This window comes from Rhinolophus hipposideros (genome assembly GCF_964194185.1).
Source record: "Rhinolophus hipposideros genome assembly, chromosome: 5".
Lineage (NCBI taxonomy): Eukaryota > Metazoa > Chordata > Mammalia > Chiroptera > Rhinolophidae > Rhinolophus > Rhinolophus hipposideros.
Window position 1 is genome coordinate 80,434,124 of NC_138051.1, and position 17,757 is coordinate 80,451,880.

At 43.0% G+C, this 17,757-nt stretch overlaps 2 protein-coding genes across 2 annotated transcripts in view; one reads left to right on the forward strand and one right to left on the reverse strand.

Annotated features, from left to right (window-relative positions):
• The window catches only part of ANGEL1 (angel homolog 1), a 37,729-nt gene extending 28,043 nt beyond the window's left edge, over window positions 1–9,686 (reverse strand). Inside the window, exons 1-3 of the mRNA XM_081048819.1 lie at window positions 9,575–9,686; window positions 7,538–7,687; window positions 6,965–7,143 (exon numbers count right to left, since the gene is read on the reverse strand). The gene's annotated coding sequence lies outside the window, so the exon portion shown is untranslated. The remainder of the gene's footprint in view (window positions 1–6,964; window positions 7,144–7,537; window positions 7,688–9,574) is intronic.
• LRRC74A (leucine rich repeat containing 74A) overlaps window positions 7,921–17,757 on the forward strand; it is a gene marked incomplete at its 5' end in the record, with an annotated part of 30,228 nt that continues 20,391 nt past the window's right edge. Inside the window, 5 exon segments of the mRNA XM_081048986.1 lie at window positions 7,921–7,957; window positions 9,459–9,587; window positions 12,315–12,487; window positions 15,054–15,161; window positions 16,143–16,260. Coding sequence (XP_080905112.1) covers window positions 7,921–7,957; window positions 9,459–9,587; window positions 12,315–12,487; window positions 15,054–15,161; window positions 16,143–16,260 — 565 coding nt within the window.

Sequence of the window (17,757 nt, forward strand, 5' to 3'; positions counted from 1 at the left end):
TAGTTACTGCCTGATGGGCCTTCCTGTCTCGGCCTAGACATTCCTTCCCCAAGGGAGCCTTCCCAGATCTCCAACACATCCCCCCACACAGACACACCACTGCCTACAGTCTAAACCAGAAGTCTCCCCCTCTTTGCTTCTGTATTGCCCTCCCTCGCTCTGGGCTCAACATTGTCACTGTCTGTTTACTCATCAGGACCCCTCAGTAAACTGTGTACTTCATGAGGTTCACCACTCTTATCTTTATCATCTAGCCCAGCACCAACGCATTCAATGCATTGAATGAATGAATGAATGAATGAATGAATGATCCTTCTTTCTGAAGAGCTTCAATTTCATACAAAACCAAGCAAAATAAAATCCAAACTTGCAAAAGTGGACACATAATGGGGTATTTCTTTGCATTTTCCAAAGAATTTTGTTTTACAGTATAATTCTGAAAATGCCTTTCTTTCAAAGATTCCCACCCCTGTATTTGAAATCTGACTTGATTTACAACTATCATTAAATAAAAAAAAGCCATTGCATAACATGTGATATTATTACATCTAATAATAATGTCTTCTGTTTCTTTCTTTGTTGTCCTTCCTCATCTTGCCTCCTAATGTGGTTCATGCAAACTTTCTTTCTTTGATTCCTTCCTCTCCATTCTTTCCCTTGGAGAACTAGGACCTTCAGTAACTATCTTATGCCAATGACCATCGCATACAACCACAAACTTTATCATAAAGGACCAGATAGGAAATAGTTTGGGCTTTGCTAGCCATAGGTCTCTGGAGCAATTGCTCGACTTTGCCTTTGTAACATGAAAGCAGCCACAGAAATACTTAACTGAGTGATCATGACTGTGTTTCAAAAAACATTTTATTTACAGAAACAAGCAGTGAAGCAGATTTGGTCCTCAGACTGTTGTTTCCCAACTCCTGAAATCTATCACCTGAGCCCCGACCTTTCTGAGCCATGAGCAGCAGTTACCCTGAGTGGGGAACCACCTTGTCATGTTCAATGAACAGCAAGGGGATCAGTGTAGAGAGGTAGGGTAAGCTCTGCAGCCAAACTGACTTTACTTATATCCCAGCTCTGCTACTTTCTCGCTGTGTGACCTTGGGCTAATTATTTAACCTCTCTGTGCTCAGTTTCCTCTTCTGTAAAATGAGAATAAAAATAGTATGTCATACTAGCATAAGAACAGTTGTTACACAATTTTAATGTGTTTATACATATAAAGTCCATAGAACTTATAAGTGTTGTATAAATGGTAGCTTATAGGACAGTAAAGTGTCCTTCTGCCTTGATCTCCACTAGTGGAAGTGTTGTAGCAAGAATAGTGGCAATTAAGAAGGAAATTGTATTCCCTTAGTATTTGGCCATACCTTGCCCCAGCTGACATTCTCTTTGACTCACTTCAAATCAAAATCACAAATCACTCTTCCCCTGGGACTGTCTCTTTTGCCCCTACTGTGAATTAACTATAGAGTCAGTTCATCTCCCACCCACTAAGTATCTTAGGCCTACCTCCCAGCACTATGGGAGCTATTCTCATAAACTGGTAGTTTAAGAGTACAACAGTTCCCTTTCTCCATGGTTTTGCCTTCCAGTTTCAGTTATCCACGGTCATTCAAGAGTTGAAATATTAAAAGGAAAATTCCAGAAATAAACAAGTCAGAAGCTTTAAATTGCCCGCCGTTCAGAGTAGTGTGATGAAATCTCATGCCATCCAGCTCTGTCCCACCCAGGACATCAGTCATCCCTTTGTCCAGTGTATTCACGCCGTTAGTTACTTAGTAGCCATGTCGGTTATCAGATCGACTCTCACTCTGGCAGTGCTTGTTCAAGTAAACCGCCTTGTCAGAAGGTCAATAGGAAGCTAATCCTAGGTCACAGTGCCTACGTCATCTACCTCCCTTCATCTCATTGTGTAGGCATTGTATCTCATCAGCGAAAGAAGGGTGAATACAGTACAACAAGATATTTTGAGAGAGACCCCATTCACATAAATCTTGTTATAGTATATAGTTATACTTATTTTATTATTAGCTATTGTTAATCTCTTACTGTGCCTAATTTATAAATTAAACGTTGTCATAGGTATGTATGTGTGAGAAAAAAACATAGTATCTATAGGATCTAGTACCATCTGTAGTTTCAGGCCCCCACTGGGGATCTTGGAACATAACCCCCATAGACAGGGGTAGAATTGCTGTACAACATTTTGATTAGATGGTACATCACATGCTGGTTATGTGGTTTCTGAAATACTAACCCCACAAAAAACCAAAAAGGATGTATATAGTCAAGTGATTTTTAACAGTGGTAAAAAGACAATTAAATGGAGAAGGGACGGTTTTTTCAACAAGTGGTGCAGGAGCATTTGAACATTCATACACGCAAAACAAATCTCGACCAATACCTCAAACCTTATACAAAAATTAACTCAAAATCATAGAAAAAGTTCTAGAAATGAGTAGTAGTGATGGTTGTACAACATTGTGAATATACTAATGATACTGAATTGTACACTTTGAAAAGTTAAAGTCATAAATTTTATGTTAGTACAGTATATTTTACCATGATAAAAAAATTTTAAGGGACCATAGACCTAATGGAAAAGCTAAAACTATAAAACATAGAATAAAACACAGGAGAAAATCTACATGAGCTTGGATTAGGCAGAGAGTTTTACTATGGCATTATAAAAGAAAAAAATGATAATTTTGATAAAATTTGCCTCCATCAAAATTAAAATTTGAACTCTGTGAAAGACAGTGTTATGAGTAAGAAGCTAAACCACAGACTGAGAGAAAATATTTACAAATCACATTTCTAACAAAGGACTTAAATCCAAATATTTCAAGAACTCTCAAAACTCAGTAAGAAAATAAACAACCCAATTTAAAATGGGCTAAAGATCTGAACAAACAACAAAGGAGATATACAAATGGCCAATAAGCATATGAAAGGACGCTCAATATCATTAGTCATTAGGGAAATGCAAATTAAAACCACCATGAAATACTGCTACACACTTATTAGAATGGGAAAGCATAAACAAAACTGACAATATCAACTGTTGAAAAGAATGTGGAGCAACTGATGCTGTCATACATTCCTAGTGGGAATTCAAAATGATACAGCCACACTGGATAACAATTTGGCAGCTTCTCACAAGGTCAAACCTACATCTACTACCGTGTTTCCCCAGAAATAAAACTTAGCCAGACAATCAGCTCTAATGCGTCTTTTGGAGCAAAAATTAATACAAGACCCGGTCTTATTTTACTATAATATAACACCGGGTCTTATATAATGTAATGTAATGTAATGTAATGAATGTAATATAATGTAATATAATACTGGATCTTATATTAATTTTTGCTCCAAAAGATGCATTAGAGCTGATTGTCCCGGCTAGGTCTTATTTTCAGGGAAACGGTATGTGACCCAGCAATCCCACTTCTAGGTATTTATTCAAGAGAAATGAAAACATGTTCACACAAAAAATCTGTATGTGATTGTTTATAGCTGTTTTGTTTATAATCACCAAGAAGAAGAAAATACGATGTCATTTAGCAGGTGAATGGATAAAGTGTGGTACATCCCTACAACAGAATATTACTCTGCAATATTACTCTGCAATACTCACATGATACTGCTTCATGTGATAACGTGGGTGAATCTTAAATGTACTTTTACTAAGTGAAAGAAATCAGACCCCCCAAAAACTACACGTTGTATGATTTCATTTACATGACTGGATAAAGCAAATCTATAATGATGGCAAATGGAACAGAGATTGCCAGGGGTTAGGGTAGGGGCAGGGATTAATCATGAAGGGGAAGCATGAGGGAAATTTTAAGGTGCTGAAACTGTTTTGAATGGAAACATGGTGGTGGACACATGACACTATGCATTTGTCAAAACCTATAGAACTGTGTACCACAAAGAATGAATGTCACTGTATGTAAATTAAATAAAATCAATGAGGATATAAGGGAGAGATGACATACAGGCTGTGACAAATGACTCTATGATATAAATGAATCAAATAATAACAACAAAGGGTATAGGAAGGAAGAGTTGAGGTAAATAACTTGGGATAGACGTGTTTTGACTGGATATTATAAGGATAAACACACACAAAAACTGCATACTAACAAACAGCTGTACCTAGCTGGTAAATTTGTGTCCAGGGATATGGTTTAGCAATTCTGAAACTATTTTATATGTACAGTTGACCCTTGAACAACACGGGTCTGAGGGGCCTATAACTTTTGATTCCCCAAAAACTTAAGTTGTATCTGCAAGGGATTGGTTCCAGGACTCCCCATGGATTCCACAAGCTGCAGATGCTTAAATCCCTTATATAAAATGTCGTGGATCATGCGTACAATGGCCCTACGCTTCTGAGGACTTCCAACTGCAGATCGAAAACAGTACAGACATTTACTGAAAACAATTCGTGTATAAGTGGACCCACGCAGTTCAAACCCATGTTATTCAACAGTCAACTGTATATTAGAGATGAGCAAATAAGTACAAATATTGTAGAAAATGAGAGCGGGGTTTCTCGAGGAGAAAGAAATGACAATTATGAAAAGGGGGAAGACATGAATGTCTCCTGTGGTGCTGACTTGCAGTCAGAAGTATCAGGACAGATTTACTGTTTTTGTTTATATATATTTACAGATAGATGAGTATAGAAATAAAAATAGATGTGGGTATAGAAATAAATAGAGATGTGTGTTATCCATGGATTAGTATACATACGTACATATATTTCCTAGCTCTATCCACTGACAGGGATTAGAAGCAGTGACAACCTAACTGCAATGTCATCCCCCAGATCTAGGCTTCCATTCTCCTTGGAAAAGTGGTGTATTCCTGAGGTGCCACAAAGGAAGGAAGGGATCAAACAATAAATAAAAGGGGGGAGCCTGTCAAAAAGGCACAAGACCCAACTTGAATGAGCTCTCATAGCCAAAGTTGGAACCTGAACAGCAAAATAAATAATAGCATTATATGGTAACCCAGAGAATAAAATAAAAATCCATGTGCCCCTATTAATATAAACAATTGAATAAACAAATAAATGGGGGAAAGGGACCACTTTCTCTTACAGAAGAATTCCAATGAACAAATGCAGAAGTATTGTAAGAATTAGAAAAATCACCATCAGAACACCACAGGAATAAATGTTGAGGCAAGATACATCAATGGATGCTAAAATGAGTGGGCAAACGTTTAAGCAGATCTAGGACGTTTACATAGTCTTAAAGCATCTTCTCCAAACTATGGACTAATTACAAAGGGGAAAATAGTAATTTTACAGAACAGAAACCTGGAAAATACCTTGACAAAGTGATCAATGTAATGCATATTATGTATCCCTGAGATGCACTGAGAAGGTAACCTTCCCAATAATCATGACAAAACACCAGCCAAACCCAAACTGAGAGACTTTCTACAAAATATCTGACCAGTACACTTTAAAAGTGTTGAGGTTGTGAAAGACAAAGACTGAAGATGAATATCATAGATTGGAAGAGACTAACAGAGACCTGGTTAACAATGCAATGTGGAATCCTGGAACAAAGAATGGAAATTAGTGGAAAAACTGGTAAAATACAAATACCATCTGTAGTTTAGTTAATAGCATTGTACCCATGTTAATTTCTTAGTTTTGATAATTTTCCTATAGCTATATAAGATGTTATCTATCCTAAGGGGAAGCTGGGTAAAAGTATATGGGAACTTGACTATTTTTCTAACTCTTTTGTCATCTAAAATTATTTCAAAATAAAAACATTTTTTAAAAAGATGTCTTGCAGTAATAGTGAAAATTTAAAAATAATAATATATACAAAGAAGTTGCAGATATTACATTTCATGATCTTTAAAAAGATATAAAATTTTAAAATTATGGTCCTTGAATATTTTCATTTCTCCAGAATTAACTCATGCAAAAAAATATATTGCTGGTTACCATTATAAAGAAAAGCTCTGATTAAATCACATTCCTGTTCAAAAATCTTCAGTGGCTCCCTATTGCCTTTTAATTACATTTGAATCTATCCCTGAAATTTCTTTGGTCCTTGTGGCCACCCATTTACCTACTACTCTTTGTACCCTGTGCTCCCACCCACCCTGGGCTCTGCTGCCTTCCTCGATCCTCCATTTCCAGAAATGACTTCCTCCAGACTCTACTTGTCTAGAGCCATGAATGCTCCCCAGCATGAAGAAACCTCAACCTCCCTTGAAGTCCCAGAGACTCTCCATCATGACGCTTATCGGTGCCTTTGCCCAGTGGCTATTTGGAGTACCTTCCCCCAAAATTTTCTAATTTGCTCTTTGTACCTGAGACAACATGGTCCTATCTAGGCAGACCACCCGGAGTTTAGACCAAGACCAAATACTCTCTAGTCCCCATTTCTCTCCTTTGAGGACACTTTCACCAGTGTGGGGTTGACCAGATGATCCAAGGGTCTCCAGGACTCATGCCTACCTAGTTATCTTAGAAGTTGATCACTCCCCCAGCCTGTTTGATATTTATTTCAAGAAACCACATGAGATTGCACCACTAGAATGGTGACCATGCTGTTTAGGGTGACTCAAATTGTTTATATGAACAGGAGCTCTGCCAAAAATATTTGCCCGGGACCGGCACACTCTAAGGGTAGCCCTGTCAAATTCTATCTTGTATCTATAATATGCCCTGAAAGGTTCATTTCTTAATCATGTCTACATTCCATCTCCAAAATGGTGGCTGTCTTAGTGCCTTGCGCATAGTAGATGCTCCACAAATATTTTTCAGAATGAATGCCTAAAGGAAGGAGTAGTATCTCCGATTTATATATTTCTTTTGATCCAAGATTCTATGTTTTTCCTACACAAATTCCTAAATCTTCATCATTCTTCTGAGTGGCAAAAAGGGAATTACATGTCCCCAAGCCCTCCCGTCACTGACCTGACGGTTGACGTGCTGAAAGCCTATCAGGAAGGAACAATCACGTCTCCAGATTCTCTTGACAGTAAACTGCAAGTGAACTTCAACTCCAAGACATGTGAAAACAGCCAAGCGTGGGAATGACGGTTGAGTGGTTTCAACTTAGGCAGCCCAGTAGTTTGAACTCGACAATGGTTTGGCTGCAACAAACCGTAGTGATAGAATATAAGTTTGTCGTGCTTTGCTTTTGATCTTCTACTCCGAGGTTGAGGACATTCTCCCAAAGGGGAAAGAAAAAAAGAAGAAGAGCTGCGTAGAAGAAAACGACTTCACCCATCACTGAAATATTTCGTACCTGAAGTACAACCACCTTGAGAGAAGAACATGGTGGCGGCTCTTCACGGTCACCTGATTAAGGGGCTTGGGTTTGGTCCTGAGTTAGAGGGAAATACAACACCTCTGACAGCCCCCCGCCCCCACAGCACCTGCACACTCACAGCCAAGCCTGGGCTTGGCCCCAGTGGACATATGAGAAAAGATCACTGCCAGAGCCACCAAGAGGGTGGCAGGACTGCTGTTGTCAGGTCCACTCACGTGAGTCACAATGACTGCATGAGGTCATGGAATGTTGAAGCTGAAATGAAAGTGGCTCCTGAGTCACAAAGTCGTAGGCGGGTCGGCGTCCTTTCGACAGGGCTCCCAGGAGCTATACCATTCTCCCTGATGATCCCAGGAAGTAGTTACCTGTCCCAGACCGAGGTGGGGTCACATTCATGCCTGTCCAATTCCCACCAAAGCCCACTCTCCCCAGGGCTTGCTGGGATGGAAGGATAACTTTAAGCCTTCCTGGAATTAGTCTCTGTGAGGGCAGAGTGCACAAAGTTTGAGACAGGGGTGAATGGACAGGTGTGCTTCTTAGGGAAGCAGTAGAAAGGTAGCAAGAAGCTGGCAGCATCCCCCAAGAGGGACCTGGCGCCATGGACGATGATGAACGTCTTGAACATGAAACCACAGGTGAAAGGCATCCCATCTCTCACCACTCAGGCTTCCTACCTAGTGGTCACATGGACCCAGACATGCCCTTCCCTCCTCACCTGGGACCGGCTAGACTTGGGATAATGTGTTACATTGACTTCACTCCAGGGCTTGCCAAACAGGGAGTGAGATTGTTGATTGCAATGTTGTGCTGAAATTGGCTCCTACCAACTCTAGCCGACTTTACATTTCCTTTTTTGAGCTGGTCAGTGTCATGTTGGTAGTTTGAAATGAGCCATGTTGGGAACATTTACACCCCTGGAAGTGGCTAACACGATACATCAGGATTTCTTTTTTTTTTTTCTGGAGAGCCAGTTAGATATTTACCAGTATTCCATTGGTTGGATGGAATTCTAAAATTGTTCAACTAAAGAGGAAATTAAGACTCAGAAACTCATCACTTCTTGATGGCTAAGCTTTCTGGCTAAGCTGCTATATATCTTATAAATCTTATAACAGTCAGGCCATTAGGAATTCCACCACTTCTCACACAGACCTTGTCTTACAGGAGGGGAAATAAATGTTGGAGCTTGGGTCTATGGACAAGCACTAAGAAAGACACAGAGCAGTGTAAATTCATTAGGAACCCCAATATCCTAGAACCTGGGTGGTCAAACTTGGGATCCCTGCCACAAATATTCAGCCCAGCCAAAGCGTAGGTTAGTTAAGTTCTGACAGGCCACCTGGTGGTGCAGCGTGGCTTCCCCAAACCACTGCTGCCTTCTGATGTGGGAGGACAAGCTCTGGACCTTTGTGTGTGGCTTTCAGGAGCCCACAGCTGGTCCCAGATCAGTGGTCCAGCAGCAGAAACACCACGTCTAGCAAGTGCAGGGAACTGGTGTGAAGGAAGCTCAGGACATGTGTATTTAATCATAGCAGGGAGATTTTCCAAGTCCTTCCTTCTTCATGGTTATAAAATAAATGTTGTATTGGAAGGGGAGAAGCTAGGTCAAATTCTTAGTCATCCACTCATCCGTCTTGCTTCTTGGGACTGTTCCTGCTCAGGTTTATTTTTCATTGGACCCGAATTGCCTGCCCTTCCCTCCCTGTCCTTCCCAGAATCACTGTCCCTGCCAATGAGGGAACCTAGGTATTGGCACACATCCTTTCTCCAAAAGAGTAAAGCAAACTCTGAACCCCACCGAAGCTAGTACAAAAGAAAAGAGGGAGCAAGAAGCCAACGTCCAAGGCAGGCCCAAAAAGGGGAATGGGGCACAGCAGTGAGTCTCCGGAGAACACGAGGGGGGTGTAGCACAAGACCCCACAGATTTGGCTGGGAGGTGGCAGTGTCGGGGAGGGAAGGCTTGCTGAATGGAGTCCCCTGGCACCTTGAGCCACTTGAAGTAGGGGGGACAAAGGCTGCAGCAGCCAGGACCTGACACAGAGTGGGGGAACAGAGGTGTAGGGAATCCAGTGGTGCTCCCCCTGAAAGGCCAGCAGTTTTCATTTCTAGAATCAAGAAGATGAGTTTTTCTTCCAGATGAGCCTGAAACTCAGCCAGCACCACAGAACAGTGATGAAATGTTCTACTGTGAGTTCGAAGCCCCCCCGGCTGTCGAAAAAAATAAACCAGCCCGGGAGAGTTCAGAAACAGACCTTGAGATTGAAGGTGAGAGTGCGCATTCAGGGGTGATGGGGAAACTCAACTTTTTCCTCAAGCTGCAGACATCTGGTTTCCCCAATTGGCCATGACTCTGCCTAGCAGGTCGCCATGTTGTCCTGTAGAGGGAAGGTGACAGAAACACCTGTGCTTAATTTTGTGCCATGTGCTCCTAGCACAACGCTGCCCTGGTGACAGCAGCTGCAGCTGCCCCCATACTCGTGGTCTTGCTTATGAGCAGAGTGGCCACACCAGCTTATTGAAAACTGAACCCGTAAATAAACAGGGCTTTCTGGTGTTCTAAATGTTTCCACATGTGGCATCTTACATCATCTTTGCCATAGCCCCAGGAGGTAGGCATTATCACCTAACTTGACAGAAGAGGAAACTGAGGCTTAAAGAGATTGTATGAGTTTCCCAAGGCCATGGAAAGCTTGCCAGTGTTCACTGATCCTATGTTCGCTCTGCTCTGCCCATCTGCCTCCTGTATTCCATATACCAGGGGCCCCTGCAGTGTTTGTGGCCCATCCTGCATCCTGGTGACTTTCCCCCTACTCACATTAGAGTTCTTATCCCCCATGGCCAATCCAAGCCCCTAGGTACGGGGGTTAGGGGTGGGAGGCTAGCAGAGCTTCAACAAAGACTCTCTTACTACAAACAACACCTCCACCCTCTTCTCCTTCCCAGTTTCCCCAACGAGGGAAGTGCCACAAAGAACACTCACGAAGCAAGGCTTGAGAACAATGCTGGCCAGCCTCAAACGTCTCAGGCTGAGGCTAGCCCAGTGACCTTTCCTCTCCTGTGTTCTGGCAGCTGAGGGGTGCGCAGTGATCAGAGGCAGCAGAGATGCAAGGAAGTTCCTCTGTATGGTCAGCTCATAGCCTCTCTGCCATGGTCAACATGCAACTCCTCCTCCACGCAGCCCTCCCCCCTGCCACCCTCTTACCCCTCCCCGGCATCCTGTTGCTCTTTTTCTGACTTCTTTTCCACTTCAAGGATACTGTTAATGTTGCTTTCAACACTGAATTGTACCTGGTTGGAGCAGGTGGCAGGTAGAAAAACTGGATGTGTTGTCCCAGACTCCTGCTTCTACTCATCCCCCTCTTCCCTCCCCGCTCCCTGCAAGTGACAGCACTGTTACAGCTGCCTCTAAAATATAACCATAGTGAAGACAGCTAGAAGGGATCAGCAGAATCCAACAGAGCAGAAACAGTGCCAAGGATAAAGCTGGGGTTACAGACCTTGCCTTGGCAAACAGGAACGTCTAATGTTTGAATTTGGCACCAACAACTCTGGGCTGGGACAGAAACTTGGGGCTCAGCTGCTCTGCTCCAGTGGCCCCTGCAGCTGGGGCTGAGATGCTGGGAAGGGGGCAGGAGGGGATGAGACATGAGCTGGGGTGGGCCTCGGAAGCTAGTGGGGGTGAGGCTACAAAAGAGGGAGAGAAGAGAGCAGAAGTTGCTCACCCACCTCATTGCTGTTTCTCACTCAAAGGTGATGTTGCACTTCAGGGGGCATTTGGCAAACTGGGGTGGAGGGCTGCTCCTGGCATCTCATAAGGAGATGCCAGGAATCCTGCTAAATCTTCTGCATTGCACAGGAGAGCCCCTCACAACAGAGAATTATCCAAGTCCAAATGTGAATCAATAGTGCCGAGGTTAGAAACCCCGCTCTACAACCACGGCAAAGAGAAGGTCAATTTGTAACTGTGCCTGCAAAATCAACTGGCTTGTCAAGTTGTCCATCACCAACAAAGTTCTCATTGTCTGCCTTAGAAATGTTTGGCGTGAGTTGGCCAAAGACCCTGGGATCTGGAGGAAAACTAGATGCAGGTTAGGACCCCAGCTGGCCATGGGAAGCCCTGCCATGGACGGGCTTGCCTAATGAGGACACAGCTGCAGGGGCGTCCGGAATCCAGGCAGGAGCATGCCCACTGTCCTCTGCCCACAAGCCAGGCTGGTCTAAGCCTATGGAACAAAGGCCCCAAGAGAGTGGAGTGGAGAAGCGAAGTCCCCAGTTCTGTTAGCTGGCTTTAGCACTGATCAGTTATGTATGCTTTGGGGCCAGATTTGTCATTGGTAAAGTAGGATGACAGTCCTTTTTTGGAGGACAAACAACAAGCATGTCTTTGAAAGAGAGAAGCCCACTCACATGAAAGTTTCTTTCTTTCTGGCTGATTTGGGGGTCTATCCATCTTGCACTGATTTACCACCTTGAGAAGCCCACTCGGTCCTACTTGGACTTATTAAAATTGGTACTCCTCCAAATGGTTAGTAATGCTTTACTTATGGCTCCCATTTTAACCGTGGTAGCAAAACTAAAACTGAAATGGAGACTCCCTCAACCACCACATATCATCAGCTTCTTGTCTCTTTGGCCTTTTGGAGCTGTCACAAGCTGGGCAGGAAACCTAAGCCTTCAGACATCCTTGGTGATCAGTCACTGAATGCAGCCAACCCAGGAAGGTGGTGGGGAGGGGGGCACACTGCTTCTTCTCCTAGGAACGTGTGGGACCTTATCTCTTACCCAAAGGGAGACGTCCATTTGAGGCTTTCCGGAGTTAAGGTCTCCCTCTCCCATCGCTGGCTGACTTCCCAACTGGAGTTGCCCTCTCGAGCATATACGGGTCCTCAGAGGGACGGGTCCTCAGCAGTGAACGTGGCCTGGGGTTAGAGAGGAGATAAGACAAAGGTAGAGGAGAAACCTGCCTTCATCCATGTGCATCTTTTCTTGCAGATACCGAGAAATATTTCACCGCCGGACAAAGGGAGCTGTACATGGAGGCCTGCAAATTGTTGGGCGTAGCACCTGTCTCCTACTTCCTCCGGAACATGGAGGAGTCCTACATGAACCTCAACCACCATGGGCTGGGACCCAATGGTACCAAGGCTATTGCTATAGCCCTGGTGGTAAGCAGACCAGGGGGCACACCGAGCCTGGCGGAGGGGGGATTGACAGGGTGGCGGGCCCAAGAGTCAGAGAGGCCCCCGTGACACCCCAAATTTCATCCTTTATGCCCACCCTGTCCTAAGCTCTGCTTGACTGCCAGTTGATTTCCCCAACAGGCACGGACTTCCCATCAGGTTCTGGGAAGGAGGCTGCTAGAGAACTGGGCCTTGGAAATCTATGCTCTTTCTTTTCAGGAAGCAAAGGCACCAGCCTGTGGGTCCAAAAAAATAGCTGGGCTAGTGCTCGTGCAAGAGCACAGCACACAGACAATGTACTAATTGTAGTTCCCTAGCTGCCTGCTAATCTAATTGTTCTAATATAATAGAATGTCATTTAATAAGTGCATTTTCAGCATCAGAAAAAAAAAAAAGGTGCACAGCACAAAATGTCAGCCTGGGTCTCAATTCCAAAGCTCACCTTTGCTATAAATGGGTTCACTATTGAGCCATTGCATTCAATGTGTGCCTTTTGCAATGCTTTAATTCTTAAGAATCACATTATCGAATGGATCATGTTTTCCTATAGGAATAATGTCCTCTCTCTCTGTCTCTCTCTCTGTGTCTCTCTCTCTCTGTCTCTCTCTCTGTCTCTCGCTCTCTCGCTCTCTCACTCTCTCTCGGCTTGGCATGAGTGAACAAGGACTGGACCTTGAAGTCATCATAGTTTTATATGATTATAACTGATTATATACAGAACTGACTCCCATCCCAAGAAAACAGAAAATTTAACAACTGTATGTCAGCACTACATTGTTTGTTTACTCAGGACAGTAAAGAGAAAGTTTGGTTAAAATAGAAAAAGCATGCACTTATTTTTGGAAACAGCAGCATTTGCCTTTAGTACATGCCCATTAAGAAATTCCATAAAATGTGAGATTGTGTTGCTTCTGGGGAAGGGGCGGACAGGAAGGGAAGAACAGAGAAAGAACAAAGCCATCTTGAAGTTTATTGAGCGTTGAAAGACTGATTAATGAAACGTTAGGAATGCACCATTACCTTCTGAGGTTCATGGGAAAGAAGTGGAAAATAATGAGATCCTCTCGGGACTTGGGCCACATGTTTCTGGTGACAGCATTTTCCGTCCGGGGAGAGCTGCTTCTTCCCCGATTCTCGGTACCACTCATGTGACAATTAATCCCTGTGCCATTCTGCAGGACGGACGTTTCATTTATCTTTTGTACCATTTAACTTCTCACATGTTGTGTTTCCCTGGCTTAGATTAAAAGCACTCTGACCGTAGGGATCACATTTCACATTTCTTCATGTCTATTCCTCACCCACCTATCTCCATGCCGTCGCACTTGGCGAGTGCAGGCCGCTGGAGAGCGGTGATGTTCTCTGTTTATCTTATTTCCCCAGCAGTCAGCACAGAGGGTGACCCAGAGATACTTGCCCGTGTAAGATGAATGTGGATGGACTTAGTGATCGGGCCACCTGCTGTACCCCACTAACCCCACTCACTGGTCCCCAGAGTGACTCCAGAAGTGGTTGTGCCACTCCTGTTTCTGGACACTGCTAAATGACGCCTAGGCTGGGAGGCCATCTGAGCTAGCTCTCTGGCCTTAGCACAATGGAATTTTGCCCACCTAAGAGAGCTGAGGCCAGAAGGCATTTCATGAAGGCCCTGGGTGGGCCATCCTGCATTGCAGTTACTCGAACTGTCACATTCTCCTGTTCCCTGGAGCTAGAACGCCTTAGCACTTACCGCTTCTCTCACTACTCGGGGTGCTTTGAAAATGCTCACATCCAAAGACGTGTCTGTACACTGTGCCTTTCTGTACTGGGAATGAGGTGGGAAGGGAAGGATGAAAGTTCTGCTTAGGGCTAACCCTAGTGCCTCATGCTTTAATGCCAATCATTCCTTCCCTGTGGCAATACAGACTAGTTTGGATATAGATATTTATTTAAGATTTAAGTCCAGCTCCTTCCAAACAGCCTTGAAGCAGTGTAACGAAAAGAGGGTACCAGATAAGTCTGAACCCTCAACTAAAAGAAAGGCTTTTGAGGGAAGCAGACAGAGCAAATGCTTTGTGCTTAACGCCTTATGCTTAAATATCATTATTAAATGTATCAAGTTCTTCTTCATCTGGGATCAGGTCACAGGCCTCTCTCCTTGAGGCTAAATAGTTAAAATGTGTTCTCCTCTCTGCATCTGTTACTTTTCAGGGCTTTGTTTTAATGTCCTCCTTCTAAATTCCCGTGCAGAGCCCCTTTTCCTGGAGGTGTCCAGCAGAAGCATAGCCCCTTTTCCTGGAGGTGTCCAGCAGAAGCATATTGCCCTAGCAAATATGCATATAAAATATAAGCATATAGTCCTAGCCATCAGTGGGGCAGCTCATCTCCTCCACTGTTCTTGTTCCTATCTCCTCCTCCAGAATTGCTAGACTGCATCTCTGTACCCCTCTGACATGGTAAACTAAGTAAATATCTTGATGTTTAAGAGAGGGGATAGGTTCTGGGCAAGGGCAGCGAGCTGACTAGGTCACCAACCACCTCTGTCTTTCTCTCCCTCCCCTTGGGGCTGAAGTCCAACACGACTGTGATCACCCTGGAGCTGGCAGACAATTGTATCATGGAGACGGGTGTCCTGAGCCTGATGGAGATGCTACAAGAGAACTACTATGTCCAGGAGATGGTACTGTGCCCTGCTTTGCTGGTTCCTACCACCATACCTGGCAGCTCAAAAACCACTTGAGATAAGCCAGAGGCCCCTGCCTTAGCCCAGGCCGGCCTGCAAGCTTTCTGCAATGAGTCTGGGGGTCCTTCTCCTCTAGAAGTGACTTCTCAAAGGAAGGCCACGCATCAGATGCTGGTCAATGGGACAGTGTTCCCTGTGGCTGTAGGTAACCCTAAGAAACCATTTCTGTCTGGACCTCACAAGCCCTAAATAGATGAACTTCCTTCCGCTGCATAGTTGCCTTAAAGTGATAATTAAAAAAATAAAGACCTGAAATAATGTCATAAAGTACAATGTGCCTGGAGTGAGATGATGGTAATAGTTGCATAACAATATGAATATACCGAAGACCACTGAACTGTACATTTAAAAATGGTTATGATAGTAAATGTTGTGTTATGTGTGCTTTGCCACAATTTTTAGAAATTGAAAAAAATGGGAGAAAACCAAGATAATAATGGCTGATTTATATAAATTCCCTCCCATGAGCCTGAAAGGACTATGTCCATTTATATCCCTACCTCTTCCTAACAGTGATTTCTGCTTCATGAATAAATGAATGGAATTTCCAATGATGATTTACTCTAAACTTATTTTCCAATTGTTTTATGCCAAACTCTTCAAATAAAGCTATCTTGGGTTTGAAAAAAAAAATCACAATGTGCTTATCTAAAGTACCAGGGCTACATTGGGGACGTGGGGTGCCACTGAAGCTGAGACTAACCCGAGGGCCTCCCAGCCAGGCATTAGAAAAGCAGAGCTCCTGTCTCCCTTCTCTCTTTGCGTCACCCTAATCTTTCCCATCCTTTCACCCCAGCCCCTCCTCCCAGACCTTACCCCCTCAGTTTAGGACTTAAGTCAGCCTCGGCTTGATATTATTTGTTAATGAGGGCCCTTCAGTGGGATTTGTTCATACATAAGTGTTTTCTTGCCTTTTAGAATATTTCTGACAATGATCTTGGTGTGGAGGGAGCCAGAATCATCTCGGACTTTCTCCAAAGAAATGTCTCTTCGCTCGTGAAGCTTCAGCTTTCAGGTGAGCCCATGGAAGCGGCGAGAAAGGACATTGGGAATGAAAAGGAGAGAAGAATAAGGAGAAGGGCAGAGAAAATCAGGGTCTAACTGAATCCGACCAAACCCTTCTGATTTCAGAGACCCTGCTAAACCTTTCCAGTCATCCTTGCCCCTTCTTCACAGCTGCACTGGCTTCCAGCTTTCCTGGACAAGCAACTTCTGATTCACTTTGCAACATTCCTTCCTCTGCTTCAAAGTCTCTTCCCCCAGATATCTCTGCATGACTCACTCACTTCATTCATGTTTCTTCTCGAATGTTATCTCCTTAGGGATGTCATCTTCTCGGACCACCCTGTCGAAGCAGCCCCTTTCCATCACCATTACTCTCTATCCTGCTTCCCTGCTTGGTTTTCCCTAATGGCATTTATTACTACCTGACCCCCTACTATATACCTACTTTGAACTAGTTTATTATCTGTCTCACCGAAAAAATAAAAAGTCACTTGAGAATTCTAGTACCCACAGAACTGCCCTAACTCAGGTTTGTGGTTTAAATTTATTCTATCTACAGGGTCCTAGAACCCCAAAGTCAAGAAATTAACATTAAAAGTGATCCTAGGCTGGCAACACCTTGCAGCATGAACAGAAACAAACATAAAATCTCTTTGGAGGAACAACCCCTTGACCCAAGTTCCATGTTGCTTGGGATTCCCACAGATAAAGCTCTGAGAAAAAATGGGCTCACAATCCAAAACTACAAAACAAGGAAACAAAACACCATGAGAGTTATCCTATTCAACAAGTGGTAGCATCAGGCTCTCAAGAAATTCAGAAAATAGAATCATCAGATACACACTGTACGTTGAGTGACCATATAATTTATCCTCTAAACACCGTAGGAGCACTATTAATTAAACTGCCAGCAAACAGATATCTTGCACCCAATTATAAACTACATTTAATATGATTAAGAAAACAAAAATACAAACATACAAGAACAAATCACTATTTTTTAAAAGATTGCCCCTAAAATAGAACTTCTAGAAATGAAAAATATGTAATAATTGGAATTAAAGACTCAATGTATAAATTCAACATCAAATTAGATACAAGTGAATAAAATTAGTGACCTGGAAGAGAGATAAAAAGATATTTTATATAATTTGCAGTATAGAAGCAAAGATATAGAGAAATATATATATATATGTGTGTGTATATGTATATACACACATATATATATATATACATATATATATGCATATATATGTGTATATATATAAATAGACCCAATATAATTAATAGGAGTTCCATGAAGGAGAAGAGAATGGATGAGCAACAGTATTTAAACAAATAATAGCTGACATATTTCCTGAGTTGCTGAATTCTAGAATTACCTAATTTTAAACATTGACTAGCTTTTTATGTCATTTTATTGCACTGGTACCAGACACAGCCAAAGAAGTATTTGTGTTTTGGTGGTTGCATTCATTCATTCATTCATTCATTCATTCATTCATTCATTCAGCATTTTATTGAGTAC